Source organism: Streptopelia decaocto, assembly GCF_964273445.1.
Source record: "Streptopelia decaocto genome assembly, chromosome: 18".
Taxonomy (NCBI): Eukaryota; Metazoa; Chordata; class Aves; order Columbiformes; family Columbidae; genus Streptopelia; species Streptopelia decaocto.
In genome coordinates, this window is record NC_138673.1 from 830,794 (window position 1) to 847,735 (window position 16,942).

Genomic DNA, 16,942 nt, shown 5'->3' on the forward strand with positions numbered 1-16,942 from the left:
GGGAGGGCAGTGGCTGTGTCGAGCCTCCCACAAGTTCAATCCTGTAACCACAGACACAACCCTGCCCTGGTGACAGGGCTGTTTGCCCAGACTCTGGGACAAAAACATCTTGTGAGCCAAAGTGCCCACCTGGTGCAGGGGGGTGGTCCAGACCCCACAGGAGGCCGGTATCTGGAGTTCTGCGTCCAGTTCTGGGCTTCCTAGTTTAAGAAGGACAAGGAATTACTGGAGGGAGATCAGTAAAGGGCTGCAGAGGTACTGAGAGGTCTGGAGCATCTTTCTTGTGAGGAAAGGCTGAGAGGGCTGGGGCTGTTGAGCTGGAGAAGAGAAGCTGAGAGGGATCTGATCAATGGGATCAATAGCTCAGGGTGGGTGTCAGAGGATGGACCAGACTCTGTTCAGTGGTGCCCAGCGCCAGGGTGAGGGGCAACGGGCACAGACTGAAACACAGGAGGCTCCATGTGAACATGAGCAGAGGATTTGCTTGTTTGCTGGGAGGTGCCAGAGCCTGGCCCAGGCTGCCCAGAGCGGGTGTGGAGTCTCCTGCTCTGAGACATTCAAACCGCCTGGACCCACCTGTGTGATCTGCTGTGTGACCCTGCGTGAGCAGGGCTGGGCTGGGGATCTGCAGAGCTCCTGCAACCCAGCCAGCCTGGGGTTCTGTGATTCTGTCCCTGGTAGAGCAAAGAGCACTTGGGGCAGCTCGGTGCACCAGGAGGAGCCTCTGTGTGTGTGAGGTTTCATCTTTTGATCCCGTTTTTCGAAAGCTTTGGGCAAAGCATGTGCTGCTGCTGAGTCCTTGTCAGCTCATTCTGTCAAAGAGCTTCTGGGCTGCTTTGTGGGGCAGGAGACCAGCTAAGGCAGAGCTTGGAAGGGGTCAGGAAGATGGTTTTGGGGAGTATTGCTCAGCTGTGGAGCGTGAGGGTCCATGGGGCCCTCGCCTCTACCTGGTTGAGGTCTCCTGCTTTCTCAGGTTTTATAAGGAGGGATGTAACCCCAAAACATAACCAGGTGTGTTCTCTGCACTAAAGCCTTGGCAGCTGCCTCCGCCTTGCCAGGAATTCAGCAGCAAAGCTGAGCGTGGCTTCCAGCTGGGTCTATGGGAGAGGACTCACACCCGAGCTGGGGCTGCGGCTCCCAGGGTGGCTGCCTGGCCCAGAACCTCGCCCTGGAGCAGGGCCTGGAGGTGGGAGGTGTTTGCAGCACCCTGGAGGGTGTTTGCCATCTGCTGGAGAGCTTCCCCATTGCATGGGCAGTAGGTCCAGCTGGAGCATTGCCCGGAGCCCAGCACGAGCCCTGGGGGTGACAGCCTTGCCCAGGAAAGGCTGGTCTCTTGCATGGTAGGAAATGGTGAACTTGCTTTGCTTCTGTGTTATGAGACAGTCTTGGGCTGCCAGGACGTGACCAGTGAGGAGAGGTTGTCCCTGTGTGGTGTGGGGTGTGCAGGGTTGTGTGTGGGACCGGGGGCTGCGGGAAGGTGTGGGCTGTAGGTCTGGAGAGCCAGTCTGTCCCTGTCAACTCATTACGGGATGGGCATAACCCAGCGTTCACCAGTGCTCTTGTGGAGCATCTTATTGCAGCCCTTTGGTACTTAAAGGAGGCTGATAGGAAAGCTGGGGACAGACTTTTGAGCAGGGCCTGTTGTGATAGGACAAGCGGTGATGGTTTTAAACTAAAGGAGGGAGATTCAGGTCAGACATGAGGAAGGAATTGTTGCCCCTGAGGGTGGTGAGAGCCTGGCCCAGGTTGGCCAGAGAGGTGGTGGCAGAACCATCCCTGGAGACATCCCAGGCCAGGCTGGACGGGCTCTGAGCAACCTGAGCTGGTGAAGATGTCCCTGTCATGGCAGTGGGGAACTGGGGGAGCTGGGAAGGGCCCTTCAACACAAACTGCTCTAAGATTGTCCTTATTTTCTAGATTTCTGTAATCTCGGTCTCTGACTTGCAGACGTCCCAGGTACCTCCATCTAAAGACAACAGGAGGCAGACTTCACAAGGACAAAGTACCACGTCATGCCAAGTGCTCAGAAATGTCAGGTCCTGGGTGTCTCAAAGCTGGAACCCAGATGGTTTTGCTTTTGGTTTCTCTGAACCTCTGCTGCTGTAGCTAAACCAGCCCTGCCCAGTGCAGGCTGCTGGTGCTCGGTGCTGAGGACAACTGCAGGGAAACAGGTACACACGTGTGGCTGGAATTTGGCATCTGTTTCTGAGGGCCACATCCTGATGCAGCCCCTGACCACTTCCCGCTCCTCAGGCTCTTGGTCCAAAAGTGGGGCTTTTTTGAGCACCCCAGATTTGTCTGGGAAGATGGTACAAACTGCAGCAATATATTTCTGCTGTGTGCTTGGAAACGGTTGGCGTCTTTCTGCTGACATTTACCAAAAATATTCATCTGGAGGCATATCCTGATATATAAATTTCAGTCCAGAGATTCCAATGCAGTTTCACAAGCTGCACTGTGGACCTGACAGTCCTGTGGGACCCGCTGTCCTGGGGAATCAGATATGAACAGTCTCGGGGGTGTAGACGAAGGGTCCCTCGAGCTCAGTGTCTGTGTCTCCAGGTGTGGCCACAGCAGATCCCTTGAAGAAAAGGCAAATACTTGTGCTGCCTCCCTTGAATGCACTCCCAGCCTCCAACCATTCTCATTTACAAATCTCCATGAGTTTGTCGCTTTGAAATCCAAGCCCTGGCTCAGACACATGGAAATTTCCTTGTGGTCACCATGTCCCCTGGCAAGGAGCTCCCCGTATAAAGAGCCTCTTCCTTCTGTTCCTTTTGAACCTGGCTGTTGCCAGCTTCATTTGACGGTTCGTGGTTCTTGCTCTGGGAGACACAGCAAATAATCACTATTTGTCTCTCCTTCTAGGCCACTCATTTTGCATTTTTCAATCAGATCCTGCCTGGCAAGGTTCCTCTTCCCATGCTGGAAAGTCTCGATCCCTCTGGGAAATATCCCTTCTCATCTGAGATCTTGCTTGTCCTGGGAGCTGCACAACCCTGTGCTCACTGGCTACTCCCGTCACTCTATTTCTATTTCCAGCTGATTTGCTCCCAGTTAAAACCAGCGTTTCCCATACGGGTGATCTGGCAGCTCCCAGGGGCTGTGAGAACGTGATCCCCAGACACGGCTCCAAGCGAAGAGCCGGTGTGGTGGAGCCGCTGCCTCCAGAGCTAAGAAAAGACTCCTCCTGCATCCCAAATCTGTTCGGCGGTGAATCCAAAGATACCATGTGTGGTTTCTATCGAAAGCTGAAACACACCATAAGGCAGAGGTTTTACAGGCTCCGTAAATAGCTACTATTTAGGATGTATGATATGGAGGAGGCTTTAGAAATCAAAATATTTAGAGATTTGCATTATTTGTCTTGGCAGGAAGGAGCAGCTGAGACTGAAATACAAAATCTTCCTTCAAGGAAGGAACAGAGGGGAGGAAAACAGTGAATAGGGGGAATAACAGAGGTGTCAAAACCTCTGAGAATTCCTTTTGCGATGAATGGGAGCAGGAGACACAGCCTGGTGTATCTGAAAGGAGAGAGAATTCATTGAAAATGTCTAGGCACATTTATATTCCTGATAGAAAATATTGATTTTTAAGAATGAATCTTGACATTTCCATCAAACCCATATTTGAATATTGCAAGAACATCCAGAACACTCAGCTAAAAGCAGCACCAAGCTGGGCTGTGTTGGTGTGAGCTGCATCAGCGAGGATGTCTCCAGCTCATCCCTCAGCCTGTTCTCCTCCTCTCAGGTTTATTCTTGTTCCTGTGTGGTGATGTGTAACAGGAACGTTAAGATGGGTCTGAATGGGGAATGTGTGCGAATGTTGGGTGTGAAAGCACCAGCAGAAATGCAGGAACAGGGCTACCAGAGTGACAGACCTTGGTGGCACCTGGGTTAGCAGGTCTTCAGCCCATCATGATCAAGTTGTCTCAGTCTGATGTCAATCTCATCTCTCCATGTGGTTCCCCAGCCTGTCTCTCGGGCAGACCCGTCTCCCCCAGCCTCAATCTGCCGTCTGCTGCCTCAGGCGGGGGTGTCAGTCTTGGGCTGATATCTTGGGCACCTCAAGCTGTCGTGTCTCTTGTCTCAGGCTGAACATCCATCACTCGTGCATGGCCAGTCCCGTGGGGACAGGGATGTGCAAGGGACCTGCGTGGTCCAGGCAGCTCCTGCCCATGCACCCAGCTTCGCCTACACCTTCTTAGGGCAACGGAGCTGGTGAGGGGCTGGAGCACAAGTGTGATGGGAGCAGCTGAGGGACCTGGGGGGTTCAGCTGGAGAACAGGAGCTGAGGGGAGACCTTCTGATCTCTGAACTGCCTGAAAGGAGCTTGGAGCCAGGGGGGTTGGGCTCTGCTCCCCAGGAACAAGCGCATGGATGTGTGGTTGGGAGGGGAAGTAAATGGATGGAGAAAAATCTCTCTGACTTGCAGGAGTCAGTGCATGCAGGGAATTCTTGTGGCTTGGCTTGTCCCATGCAGCTCCCAAAAATGCCCAGGGCACCTCCCTTCTCCATCCGAGACCAAACCCCAACATGGTGCCCATGGTCCTCCCTGCAGCCTTCCGTGACATGGTCTGGGCTCGCAGAGGGAGGCAGTGGGTGGCTTTGGAGTGCAGAGCAGCACAAGGAGGAGAGCAGGGAGGAATGTCGTCCCCCACAACAGCTGACCTGGAACAAGGATGGAGCCATGATGAATGGTCTGGCATCTTTCCAACACTCTGGCATCTCTGCCATGGTGGTCAAGACTGCAGAACAGACCTTCAAAAACCCCCCAAGTGATGGGCAAGGCTGGGCTGTGTTGGAGGGTGTTGGTCTCTTCTCCCAAGGACAGGATGAGAGGAAACAGCCTCAAATTGTGCCAGGGGAGGTTGAGGTTGAATCTGGGGAACAATTTCTTCCCCAAAGGGCTGTGGGGCATTGGAACAGGCTGCCCAGGGCAGTGGTGGAGTCACCATGCCTGGAGGTGATGCACCAGTTTCTGTGTGTGAATTGTCCCCGCTTTTTGATGCAGATATTCTAGGAAACATGCGTGTGTGACATTCTGGTCATTCTCCATCCGTTGCCATCATGTGCCTTCCAGGCAAAAGGTCCTTCTGCTAATCTTCTGAGTCGCTGCTTTGAGGTTCTCTACAGAGTCCTTTGGTCAGGGGGAAGGAAAAGAGAGCTCATATCCTGTTCTCTATCATTTCTGGTATCTTATCGTTATATAATACGCCATGTCAGGGTGCTGCTCTCATCGAGGTTCCGGGCACTGCTCTTCGTGGCACCCTTGACACAGCACTTCTTCCATTGTGTCATGTCTTTCAGCAACGCTTCCGGCGTGTTCCATCCTCGCTCACTGTCTCCCTCTATAAAATGGGATGAAGCTGGGGACCCCACAGCAGGCACAGCAAGGAGCTCTGCTGCAGTCCAGCCTGACTCCTGTGGTTCATCTCCACCCAACGGAAGCATGGAGACCTCCAGAGCTGCCCTTGCTGTACTTTTTGTGGCTGTCCTCTGCTACCAGGTCTCCTCTTCTCCAAGTGAGTCCAAGCTCTCCTCTCCGAGGAGCTCTCTTCTCTTTCTTTCTGCTGTATAAGGTCTAGTAATGCCTGGCAGCTCTTCCCTCTGAGCATCGGCTCTGGGAAGGAGAGGCACGTCTTGCTGCTCGCTGGCTTCCTGAGGGAAGGGTGGCAGCGGTGGGCGCCCATGGTGGGAGCAGCACCTTCCCCAGCAGGGATATTCTGCTCTTCTGACCTTCCTTCTCCCTACTGGTGCTTTTTCTGGCCTGGTTTAATCAGAAAACTTCTCTTCCAGGTTCTGTCAACGTTTCTGGTCCCTGCTGTGTTCAATACAGCACCAAAGTGTTTCCCTTGAGCCGTGTGCTGACGTATGAGCACACGGGCAGCCACTGCTCCCAGCCCGCCGTGATGTGAGTAGATCTGCCCAAATCCTGGGGGTGCTGCTCGACCGAAGGGTGGCAGCGCCAGGAAACCCCATGTCACCCCCCATCCTGGCAAGGGAAGGCACCAGGCTGGGCTCTCCAGGGTTAGAACAGCCTGGAAACATCTCAGAGGCCAATCCCACATCTCAGGCAGCCGGTTTCTGGACCCCTGTACTAGAGCTGAGCTGAAAGAGCTTCTGCTGGTCACCACCTCATGGGCAGAGAGCGGGACCCAGGCAGGACGGTGTCCTGGCTGCAGTGGGCATGCCGGGGATGAAGTGGCCTAAGTGGCAGAGAACAGGACACCTGCAATGACACTGAGCCAGCCTCTCACCCCGTGTTTCCCTGCAGCTATCTATAGGAGGGTCTGGTTTGGTGGGTTCACCACGGCAAGGAGCAGGTGGTCTCCTCTCCTCAACTGGATTTCTTTCTGCAGATTTTCCACAGTCACAGGCAAGAAGGTCTGTGGCAAACCCAGTGATAAGTGGGTCCAGGACATCGTGAATCACCAGAAGGACAAGGCAGGCAGTGGATGAGCAATGCCCTGCTCCCTCCAACGTGAGCTCTGCAAGGACCTTCTCTCGTGGGCACCTCCAAGACACAACCTTCTTTTCCTACTACCCCTGATTTTGGCACGCTATTTAGTACACTATTTAGCTCTTTTATTTGAGCTTATGCAAAGGTGTTTTTAATTTATTTGGCATTTTCAGTGAAACTTTTAATTCTAATTCGTACTGATTGTCTTGAAGTTATTTTTGTATAATAAAAAGGAGCAAAACCTGCAGCTTCTCCCACTGGCTCTTGAGATGCTTCAGAGGCCGTGGTGGGCAGCGGTGGCTGGGGAGGGGTCCGGGCTGGCACTGGGTGGGTGTGTGGGTGGCCCTGGCTGTCCCCAGCCCCTCCGCGCCGCACCCCCCGGTGCTCCCCTGCCCGCTCCCGGGGCCGTGGGCAGCTGCCCGCGCCTCTGCCAGCCCTGCCCGACCTCACGGCTCTGCTCTGGGCGGGTGTCACCGGGACATTTCGGCGTGGTGGGGTCACCGAGCTCAGGCACTGGGCAGGCAGTGCCGGGGCTCCCGCTGCAACCGGGGGCTGCTCGGCTCAGCAACACCAGAGACAGCCCCCTCTCCTCTGCCAGCCCAGTGCCCGGGCTTATCTACTGCCACAGATTATTTCTGGCACTTCCTAATTTGTCCCGCTCTCCCAGACAGGTTTTTCTTTCACTTTGACCCGCGGGCCCGGAGGAAGCCGCAGCCCTTAGGGCTGGTGCAGCTGTCCCGGCCACGCTCCTCCCCCGGGCGGCTTCTCCTGCGGGCTCTCATGGCGCTGCCTCGCCGGGAGCCGGCCCGCAAGCCTGCCCGCAAAACCTGCCCGTGAGCCTGCCCTTGAGCCGGCCTGCGAGCCGGCCTCTACTGGCTGACCCCGGGGAAGCAATCGCCTGGCCAGGCCGCGGTGGCCACCATGTCGCTGGCGGGTGCCCTGGAGCGGCTGCAGGAGGAGGCCATCTGCCCCATCTGCCTGGAGTACATGAACGAGCCCGTCAGCGTCGACTGCGGCCACAACTTCTGCCGGGGCTGCATCGCCAAGCACTGCCAGGATAAGGGTCTGTGGGCCGACGGGCCGTTCTCCTGCCCGCAGTGCCGGGCCTCCTGCCACCGCAGCGGCTTCCGACCCAACCGCCAGCTGGCCAACATCGTGGAGAGCATCCGGCAGCTGGGGCTGCGGGGCGGCGCGGGGACGGAGCCGGGGACCCCGCTCTGCGCCCAGCACGACGAGCGCCTCAAGCTCTTCTGCGAGGAGGACGAGGAGGCCATCTGCGTGGTGTGCCGGGAGTCCCTGCACCACCGCCCGCACACCGTCTACCCCATCGAGGAGGCTGCGCAGGTGTACAAGGTAGGGGAGGCTGGGGGTGCCGGGGTCCCTGTCCTGCCCTGGTGCACCCCGGGCACGGCGGTGCCAGGGGATCAGGTGCCGGGACGCCACTGCCCCCCTCCCAACAGGCCCGGAAAGCAGAGGAGGGGGTGGCAGAGAGTGGCAGCCATTGCAGCGACCCTCTGGCTCCCTAATTGTGGAGTTACCCAGGTGCACCCCCATTCCGCTGGGTGCACAGCGGCAGCCTGGCTCCCCGCCCCCTGTGGCCCCCCTGGAGAAGGGGGACGGTGGGTGCTGCCCTGGGGATGTTTTGCCCAGTGGAGGGGTTCACCCAAACCCCGTGTCCCGGCGATGCTCCCGGCAGCACATCGCCAGCCGCCCCGTGCCCTGGTGTTGTGGGGACGCATCGCTTTGCTCTCCAAAACCTAAAAACTGTGAAAACTACAGAGAAAACCGGAGGAGTGCGGAGGGGGTTAACGCTGCGAGGGGAGTGAGGAGCGCAGCTGCTGGGCTCGGGTGCCAGGGCTGGCACCGCCTGGCACGGGTGACCGTCCCCTGGCTGCCCGCTGGCACCGTCCGGCCCGGCGCAGGGGACCCGGCCCAACCGCGGCGCTCGGCGGGTGCTGCTGGGGCGAGCTGAGCCTGTTCCTTCGATTTTCAGGTCAAACTCCAGAAATCCCTGGAGCACCTTTCGAAGGAAGCGGAGGACGTGAAGAAGCGTGAGTCAGCGGAAAGGGTGAAAACCCAGGAGTGCAAGGCAGGTGCCTGGCTTAATTCTTAAAGAATGAGCTTCAGAGATATCGACAATTAAAAAAAAAACAAAAAACAACCCCGAATCATCTTGTCTGGGGTCATGAATTTGGCATAGCCCTCAGGATGTTCATGTCCTGTGCTGTATGGAGAACCCGTGCTGGAAATCAGGCTCAGTGACTGGTGCAGCTCTATAAAAGAATGAGAGAGCTTTGCAAAGATCAGCATGCCAGCTTCCCCGAAATCACGGCGTTTGTGTGCCGGTTAAACAAATAGATATTGGATATTTTTTATTTGCCTTGTGTTTCACAACCTGTGTTTAGTTACAAGCCAGACATGAGCCATATGGTGAGTTCTGCCCCACAGCAATAGGGACCAGGAATGTTTTCATTAAAAAAGAAGAAAAGCTGAATTACTGCACCTCTGCCTGACTCCAGGCAATCCCAGGGAGAGTAGAAACAGCTGCATTTCATGTCCCTCCAGGCTGGAAGCTGGAAAGTAAAAGTAACTACAGGGAAGGAAACGAAACTACAGGGCTGAGTTATCCAGGCCCCAGCTAGAGCTGATGATTAAGCAGCCTTGGCATGAGAACAGGTTTCTCTGCGCTCCCCTAGGTATTTGCTGCAGGCTGGACAAGTGGGTGGCAGGTTTTTGGGGTGCTCCTGTGTGCTCACGATCCCTGCAGGGCTGGGATGGGGCTGGGGGTGGTGACAGATCGTGTCATTCTCCCCCGCACGCCTGAGTCAGGGCGCGGGGGCTGCGGCTCCGCTGCCTCCGGGTTCCCCCAGCCTGGCGCTTTTTGAGTAAAAACAAAATGAAGTCCCTTAGCGAGCGGTGGGGGAAATGGCTGTGATCGTCCAGCCTTATCAAACCTTAATCACTCAGGTCCAAGAAATCACGTGCTTGGACAGAAAAGCAGATGCAGTTCAGTTTCCTTTTGTTTATCTTCTGCGTTGTGAGGTTTTATGGCCCTATCTAACCGCAGCTTGTTTTCCTGGAGCTTCACATTTCAATCAAAGTGCCAATATTTAGGGCTCAGGTGAAAAACCCTCAAGCATGGCAGGCCCTGCCTGTTGCTGGCTGTGGTGAGAGCTCTCGGACACCCGCGGGGCCCCGCTGCTCCCCGTTTCCATCTCTCGCCACCCCAGAGCTTCTTCCACCTGCTCCCTTTGCTGCGGGTTCTCCCAGGGTTTCCTCCGGGCTCTCAGAGCAGCGGGTTAGCCTGGATCTGCCTGGAGGGACAAGTCGCACCACATCTAATAAAAACCCACCCCAGCGCCTGATGGCGTCTCCTTGCAGCCCATCATTAGCCATCTGAGGTACAGCTGAGCAGAAGTGCCGTGGGCAAGGTCCTACAGCTGGTAAACAGAGGATGTGGAGTGGGACCCGGGCGGGGTGACCACGCAGCAGTGAGCCTCTGGCTGTGTTTTTTAAATAGATGTGCTTATCAAAAAAATGCGGTGGTTTCCCAAAGCCTGATGCCGGGCATGGATGCTGGAGCATCCGGCTCCATCTCAGCTGCCTGGCTAACGTTGCCCCTTTTCACCCCATCTATCTTCTCATCCTAAGGAGACAGTGAAGAAAAAGCGGGAGAGGATTGTGAGTGAGTTCGGGAAGCTGCATCGGCTGCTGGCTGATGAGGAGAAGCTGCTGCTTCAGAAGCTGGAGGAGGAGGAGAAGCGGATTCTGCTGATGATCAATGAAAACCTGGCCAGGCTGGCGGAGCAGAAGTTCTCGCTGGAGGAGCTGATCCTGGAGATAAAGGAGAAGACGCAGCAGCCGGCTGACGGGCTGCTTAAGGTCAGGCTAAGCCACCAGCTCTCCTAACTCAGCCCCCAACCCTTTCAGTCTGGGCAGGTGGCCGGAGCCGGGCTGGCTGGTGGGCACGAGGCATTGGAGCCCCACACCCAAAATGGTTTTTCGCTTCTCCCTCTAGGACATGAAAAGCATCCTGAGCAGGTGGGTACCTGTGCCTGTTCCTCCTACTGTCCTGGCTGCCTCCAGGCTCCAAGATGTTCGTGTCTGCTCCACACCAGCCGCCCCATCCTCCCTGCCCAGAGCCTGTTTTGGTCCTTCCTGGGACTGACAAAGGGACCGAGACCAGTAGTGGCTGGAGAAGAGATTCCATCCTCCTCTTCCAGGACCCCAGAGCCAAAGTCTGTCCCCATCTTTCTTATGGCACCTTTTAAGTCCAGAAAGACCACACTAAGGTCTCCCCAGAGCTTCTCTTCTCCAGCTGAACACCCCAGCTCTCTCAGCCTGTCCTCCCAGCAGAGCTGTTCCAGCCTCGGGTCATTTCGGTGGCTCCTCTGGCCCTTCTCCATGCTGACCTGGCCTTGCTCCCTCCTTCCCAGGGACTAGCACCACCGCTCCCACATTGTTTACCTCTGGTCCCATTGGGGTTGCTGATAGGCCAGCGCTTATCTCTGCTGCTCTTCACAGAGCTCAAGGGAGGAAGCGCACCTGTGCAGCAACAGAAAGGCTTTAACTCCCCGCAGCAGGAGACCGGCTGTGCTGTGGGCTCTGGGTACAGCCCATGGGCATCGCTCTCCTTACAGGTGTGAGGGGGTGAAGTTCCAGGCCCCCAAGGCTGTGTCCGTGACCCTGAAGGAAGACTACAGCATCCCCGAGCGCTGCCTGGGCATGAGGGACATGCTGAAGAACTTCAAAGGTAAGGGGGCTGCTTTTGTGCCAGCTCCTGGCCTCTGGTCTGGTTTCATGGTCGAGAAACCTTCCTTCTTCTGGTCTTGGATGGATTGTGAGCTGACCCTGAAGCCCAGGAGGTCACTCAGGAGTTCCAGGCTCTGTGTTACCCTTGAACTCTTGCTTTCGGTGTTGACTGCTCGCAAAGCTGTGCTGGCGGCTGCAGAGCCGCCTTCATTCTGATCCTGCTCTGCAGTCAAATGCCAAATATTTTGCTGTGGTTTGTGGTTACCATGATTTTCTGTATTGTGAAAAACCAGGGGCACACACAAATAAATATGACAGGTAGGAAGATCTGGAAGAGTCTGGCACCCAGGTCGCAGGCACCTGCTTGTGTCCACACCTGCAGACCGCTGATCTGTCCTTCCACCCTTCTCTCGCTCCAGTGGACGTGACGCTGGACCCCGAGACGGCGCACCCCGAGCTCACCCTGTCCGAGGACCGCAAGAGCGTGCGGCGCGGGAGCAAGAAGCTGCTTCTGTCCCTCTTTGAGAACCCCAGGAGGTTCAGCACCGCTCCAGCGGTGCTGGGGAGTCAGGTCTTCTTCTCGGGCCGCAGCTACTGGGAGGTGCAGGTGGGAGACAAGCCCGAGTGGGGCTTGGGGCTGTGCCGGGAGTCCGCCAGCCGGAAAGGCAACGTCCTCTTCTCCCCAAACAACGGCTACTGGGTGCTGCGGCTGCAAAACAACGGCAACTACGAGGCCCTCACGTCACCTGTCTCCCCTCTGACCCTGAGCGTGAGACCCCGGCGCATCGGGATCTTCCTGGACTATGAGGCAGGAGAAATCTCCTTTTACAATGTGAGCGACCGCTCCCACATTTACACCTTCACTGACAAGTTTTCAGGGAACCTCCGGCCTCTCTTCTTCCTGGGTGCCTTTTTGGGGGGCAGAAATGCAGAGCCGTTGGTGATCTCCTGGGTCAGGGACACGCAGGGAACTGGGTGCGTTGTCCTGTGATGGCGGCTGCCCTGGTGGGCAAAGACCTGGGAGCACAACCAACTCCTCCCGTGAAGGGGACAGCATCAGGGAAACAGCTGTGTGCTTTGGTGAGCGTCATGGCAGGGTCCCCCTGTGCTCCTGGGGTGACCCGCCAAGTGTGACACCACGCCATGCCCTGCCTGTGCAGTGGGGACATGCCATAACCCACTGTACCACCAGTGGGGACCCCGCTGGCCACCACTGTCCTGCCACTCATCTCACGGGTTGCTGGAGAAGGGTGGGCACCCAGCCTGCTGCGTAGAGCTGATTTTGGTGTGAATTGTACTGGAACAAAGCAATAAAGGGTTGATTTGGGCAGCCTTGTGTGATTAGCAGTGTGGTTTTGTGGTGCGGCCATCCCTGCCCGTTAGCCTCAGCTGATCCATAGCATCTCAAAGGGTGCTGCTGCACCTGGTCCTCTCCAGCACAGAGAGGGTCCTCGAGGGATCCTGCTGTGCCATCAGCGGGACACCGCAGCAAGCCGGGCACCGCCAGGCAGGGACTCGGTGGTGGCAGCTGCCTGTGTGGTTGACCATGCTTCCGCCAGGTGGTGCTGGGTGAGGGCAAGGGGACATCTGTAGGGGTGTGGATGCTGCTGAGCTGGTGACTCCTGGGCTGTTCTTTCTTGTCCGCGGGGGGATCTGTGTGTAGACAAGGTTCTTTGGGACATGGGTTAGTGACATTGTTGGGTTAATAGCTGGACTTGATGATCTTGAAGGCCTTTTCCAGCTAAAGTGATTCTATGAATCCGTGGTCACCTCCAGGCTTGGCAGGTCCAGCCTCTCCACCTCTCCTCACAAGCCCCATGGGTGGGAGATCTCCAAGCATTGCACACCCAGGACAGGGGCACTTCAGGGCCTGCAAAAAACAGGGAAAGAAAAATTCCCCGGCATTTGCTGATGTCTCGAGAGGTCACCTTCGATCTCTCCATCCTCTGGGACATCCCCGCTCCTCAGGCCGTACTGCTGCCCCAGCCTCTTGCCTTAGCAGCTGGCCACCGTGTCGCTGGAGGAAAAGCTCTCAGGTCTTTAGGCTCAGCACTGGCATCAGCCAGTCCTACTCAGCACAACTTCTCTGGAGATGCCCCAAATGGTGCTTTAGGAATCTCCTAGTGAAAAATTATGCTGGACCTGAGACAGCGGTTCCTCTCACCTGAGTTTTGTTGTGTGTTGTGGAGTCCCACTCTCCTCCCGCCAGCTGCAGGGTCTTTATTTTGGAGGCTGCATGGCAGAGAGGACAGACCAGCCAGAAGAGCCGGGTCCCAGCTTTGCATGGCCCAGGAAGGAGAAGGTCAACAGGTCTTGGTGGGTGCTGCAGATCATTGACCTCCATGGAGATCATGCAGAGGCAGTTTATGGAGCCTGAGAAGATAGGAAAGGAGATGAAGAAAGGACGTGAACTTTGAGGTCTTGACAGAGGGCTGGGAGCAGAGGCAGTTGTGGGGGGGACTGGTGAGGACAGCCTTGAAAACCTGTTGTGCAGGGTGACAGCTGGGGAGGGACCAGGATAAATGTCACTGAACGGGGCGGGAGGCGGTGGTGGGATGGAAACTGTCCAGGAGGCAAGAGCGATCTGACCGCAGCGAGGTGACAGACGAGTGGCACTTGCTGCAGCGCCCGAGGCACAAAGAGCGTTTCCAGAAGAGGCGGGAGGAAGTGCAACAGTTCAGAGATCTTGCAAACCGGGGGAAGACAGAAAGGATGTGAACTCACCCCGATGCACCAGCCAAAGCGTTCCTAGAAATCATGAATCTGCCTCTCTCAGGAAGGAGACTAAAGGTTGAAGGCATGAGATAGCCCTGAATATGCTATAAAATTGTCCATCTGGTGGACTGTCCACATCACCTGCAACTATGAAACTGCTTGAGGCAGATCCCAGTCTGCCCTGAGATGCCCAGACTGGTTGGCAACGGACAACGAGAGAAAAGCCAGGAGCACTGGGACCTGCTGACTTAGAGCTAAAGCTGTTCCTAAAGCTGTTTGCAAAGAAGATTTCTGTTTAAGTCATGACAAACCAAGCTCGCCCCTCTCCCCAGTGGAAATGCATTTATTGCCTGGCTCTATCCTCCACACAGACCCTTCCCAGCAAGGACCAGGTCCTGCTGGGACCATCCACCTCAGCCGTGAGGGATGTCTGCCGGCACAGCGCAGTCTGACCCAAAAACCTGGGTCTTCCCGCAAACTCTCCTGCCCCAAGCAAGCTGGTGACCCTCACATGGCATCATAAGGTTATTTATTGCCAAAGAGACTGACCTATATGTACCAAGCTCATCACAGTCACTCCATTTCCACTTGATTTCTTTATGTTAAAGGAAGATGAGCATATACATGGCTGAGGGAGCTGGGGGTTCAGCTGGAGAACAGGAGCTGAGGGGAGACCTTCTGATCTCTGAACTGCCTGAAAGGAGCTTGGAGCCAGGGGGGTCGGGCTCTGCTCCCCAGGAACAAGCGCCAGGAGCAGAGGAAACGGCCTCAAGTTGCGCCAGGGGAGGCTGAGGTTGGATGTGGGGAACAATTTCTTCCCCAAAGGGCTGTGGGGCATTGGAACAGGCTGCCCAGGGCAGTGCTGGAGTCACCATCCCTGGAGGGCTGGACAGATGGACATGAGGTTCTCAGGACACGGGGCAGTGCCAGGGGTGGGTTATGGTTGGACTCCATGATCTTGAGGGTCTTTTCCAACCAAACCAAATCTATGATTCTATACATTTTGCAGGGACATTTTGGGTTGAGACAGTCTCTTGCTGTGGTGGGTCCCAGGACTGATCTTCTCAAGGTTTTACTGATGTCAGTGATCCCTGGGGATACCAGCTCTGGCAGAATGGCCATGGGCTGGGGTTGGGTGATCAGCCAGTTGTTGTTCTGAGAAATCAGTAGATTAAAGTCCCATTTTTAGGCTTTGGATCCTGAGCCAGTTTGGTCACCTAGAGGAACTGATAAGATCCCTGATAAGACTTTGCACAGCAAAACTTACAGTTTTGCGGTTTTAGAAATGTGCTTTCTCAACATACATTATAGTTTTTCTTTCTCTTCTAGTGTAGTGGAAAATGCTTTGTCGTCTTAGAGGGATGTGAGTCGTTGTCTGCATCTTTCTAAGAACTGAGCAGAAATGTTCTTTTGGGTCTTCATTGGCACTTCTGCCTTCTGTTGTCTGTTACAGGGAAGGTGACAGCCAGGAATGATTTCTGGCATAATACTGTGTCTTCCTCAGCCCTGGAAGTCTGGGTTTATTGCTACTTTAGGGAAAAAAAATCTTTTGTATGCAGCATGCAAATCCACTTTTACATGCCTTTTTGGGTTCCAGACCCCCAGAAGAGACACCATCTCCCATCTTGGTGTCTCTGGGAAGAGCCATTTCAGCTGGAGGATGGAGCCTCCTCTCTCTGGCCCCTGGGATGCAGGGGAGGCACAGAGCTGGCACTGCTGAGCACATGGGCGTTTTCCCTTCAGAGTGTCTAATTCCTCTCTGAAAAAGCGGAGATGTAAAAGCCATCAGACCATGAACCTCGATTGCCTTCAATTCGTAATCAGCACAGCTCAACTCCTTGTTCTGTGTGATGCCAGACTCTGATCCCCAGCTCCCGTGGCTGTCATTATACCTCAAAATGCCTACAGACACACCAGGGTGATATAAACAACACATATATAGAGACGTGCATGTGTATTATAATAATGATGTTATTCTTATCACAGTAATGATTTTATTTTTTTTCACAGTTAGGATTTCCCAGGGCTTTCATTAAAAATATTTACTTCTATACACATGCACAAAATATTCAGTAAATACCACAGTCTGTTTTCAGGATGAATCTCTCTTTTAGTAGTTTACAAATTCTGAAACCCTTGACACCATTGCTCTTGTCATGGTCTAAACCCAGAGGAAACCCCCTGCAAGGCACCCTCCTCTTGGGTCCCATCTGCTGCCTCGGGCTCAGCGCCCTTCTTGTGTTCACCTGCCCCGTCTCCAGCGGGTGCTCCCTGAGCATCCTGTGAGGCTGTTTCTGGGAGGGAAGAGCATCATGATCAGCCCCTGACACCCACACACCAGCACCAGGTTATCCAAGGGCTGTATGGTGTGGGAGTTTTCTTGCCTCAACTCTGGCAACAACATCAGTCCCAAATAGCTGCACCAATGTACATGGACACCTCAGATCCTGGGGTCAGTTTTGGGCCCCTCATGCCAAGAAAGGCCTTGAGGTGCTGGAGCGAGTTGAGAGAAGGGAACGGAGCTGGTGAGGGGCTGGAGCACAAGTGTGATGGGAGCGGCTGAGGGACCTGGGGGGTTCAGCTGGAGAACAGGAGCTGATCTCTGAACTGCCTGAAAGGAGCTTGGAGCCAGGGGGGTCGGGCTCTGCTCCCCAGGAACAAGCGCCAGGAGCAGAGGAAACGGCCTCAAGTTGCACCAGGGGAGGTTGAGGTTGGATGTGGGGAACAATTTCTTCCCCAAAGGGCTGTGGGGCATTGGAACAGGCTGCCCAGGGCAGTGCTGGAGTCACCATCCCTGGAGGGCTGGCAGACGGAGATGAGGTTCTCAGGACATGGGGCAGTACCAGGGTGGGTTATGGTTGGACTGGATGATCTTGAGGGTCTTTCCCAACCAAAATTATTCTATAACGCTATGATTCTATGATATGGCAAATATATCCCCAGCTCTGGGCAGGGTAATTCCTGGGTACAGATATGGGCTCATGGTGACATGGGCACTACAAGCCCCTGC

General features: G+C 55.4%; 1 protein-coding gene and 1 long non-coding RNA gene across 3 annotated transcripts; both read left to right on the forward strand.

The window, feature by feature from the left end:
• The first annotated feature begins 5,267 nt into the window (after positions 1 to 5,267).
• LOC309447576 lies at positions 5,268 to 6,719 on the forward strand. The gene is made up of 3 exons (XR_014185633.1): positions 5,268 to 5,527; positions 5,802 to 5,916; positions 6,365 to 6,719. It is a non-coding gene; the product is annotated as an uncharacterized lncRNA (long non-coding RNA).
• A 442-nt stretch (positions 6,720 to 7,161) lies between these two features.
• On the forward strand, positions 7,162 to 12,547 carry LOC309447571 (E3 ubiquitin-protein ligase TRIM39-like). 2 transcript variants are annotated; one of them, XM_082068329.1, is made up of 6 exons: positions 7,162 to 7,818; positions 8,459 to 8,558; positions 10,124 to 10,347; positions 10,484 to 10,506; positions 11,106 to 11,218; positions 11,637 to 12,547. In XM_082068329.1, the coding sequence occupies exons 1-6, from the start codon at positions 7,387 to 7,389 to the stop codon at positions 12,206 to 12,208; spliced, it is 1,464 nt and encodes a 487-aa protein (XP_081924455.1). In that variant the 5' UTR covers positions 7,162 to 7,386; the 3' UTR covers positions 12,209 to 12,547. The 2 variants fall into 2 exon arrangements, with proteins under 2 accessions (XP_081924455.1, XP_081924454.1); XM_082068328.1 differs by having other exon boundaries at positions 8,459 to 8,554; positions 10,117 to 10,347.
• Positions 12,548 to 16,942: the final 4,395 nt, after the last annotated feature.

Bases quoted from the DNA above. Each gene is read 5' to 3' on its own strand.
- LOC309447571 (XM_082068328.1), top strand. From the start codon at position 7,387: ATGTCGCTGGCGGGTGCCCTGGAGCGGCTGCAGGAGGAGGCCATCTGC. The intron at 10,507-11,105 runs GTGGGTACCTGT...CTCTCCTTACAG, and splicing joins ATGAAAAGCATCCTGAGCAG to GTGTGAGGGGGTGAAGTTCC. The intron at 11,219-11,636 runs GTAAGGGGGCTG...CTCTCGCTCCAG, and splicing joins CATGCTGAAGAACTTCAAAG to TGGACGTGACGCTGGACCCC.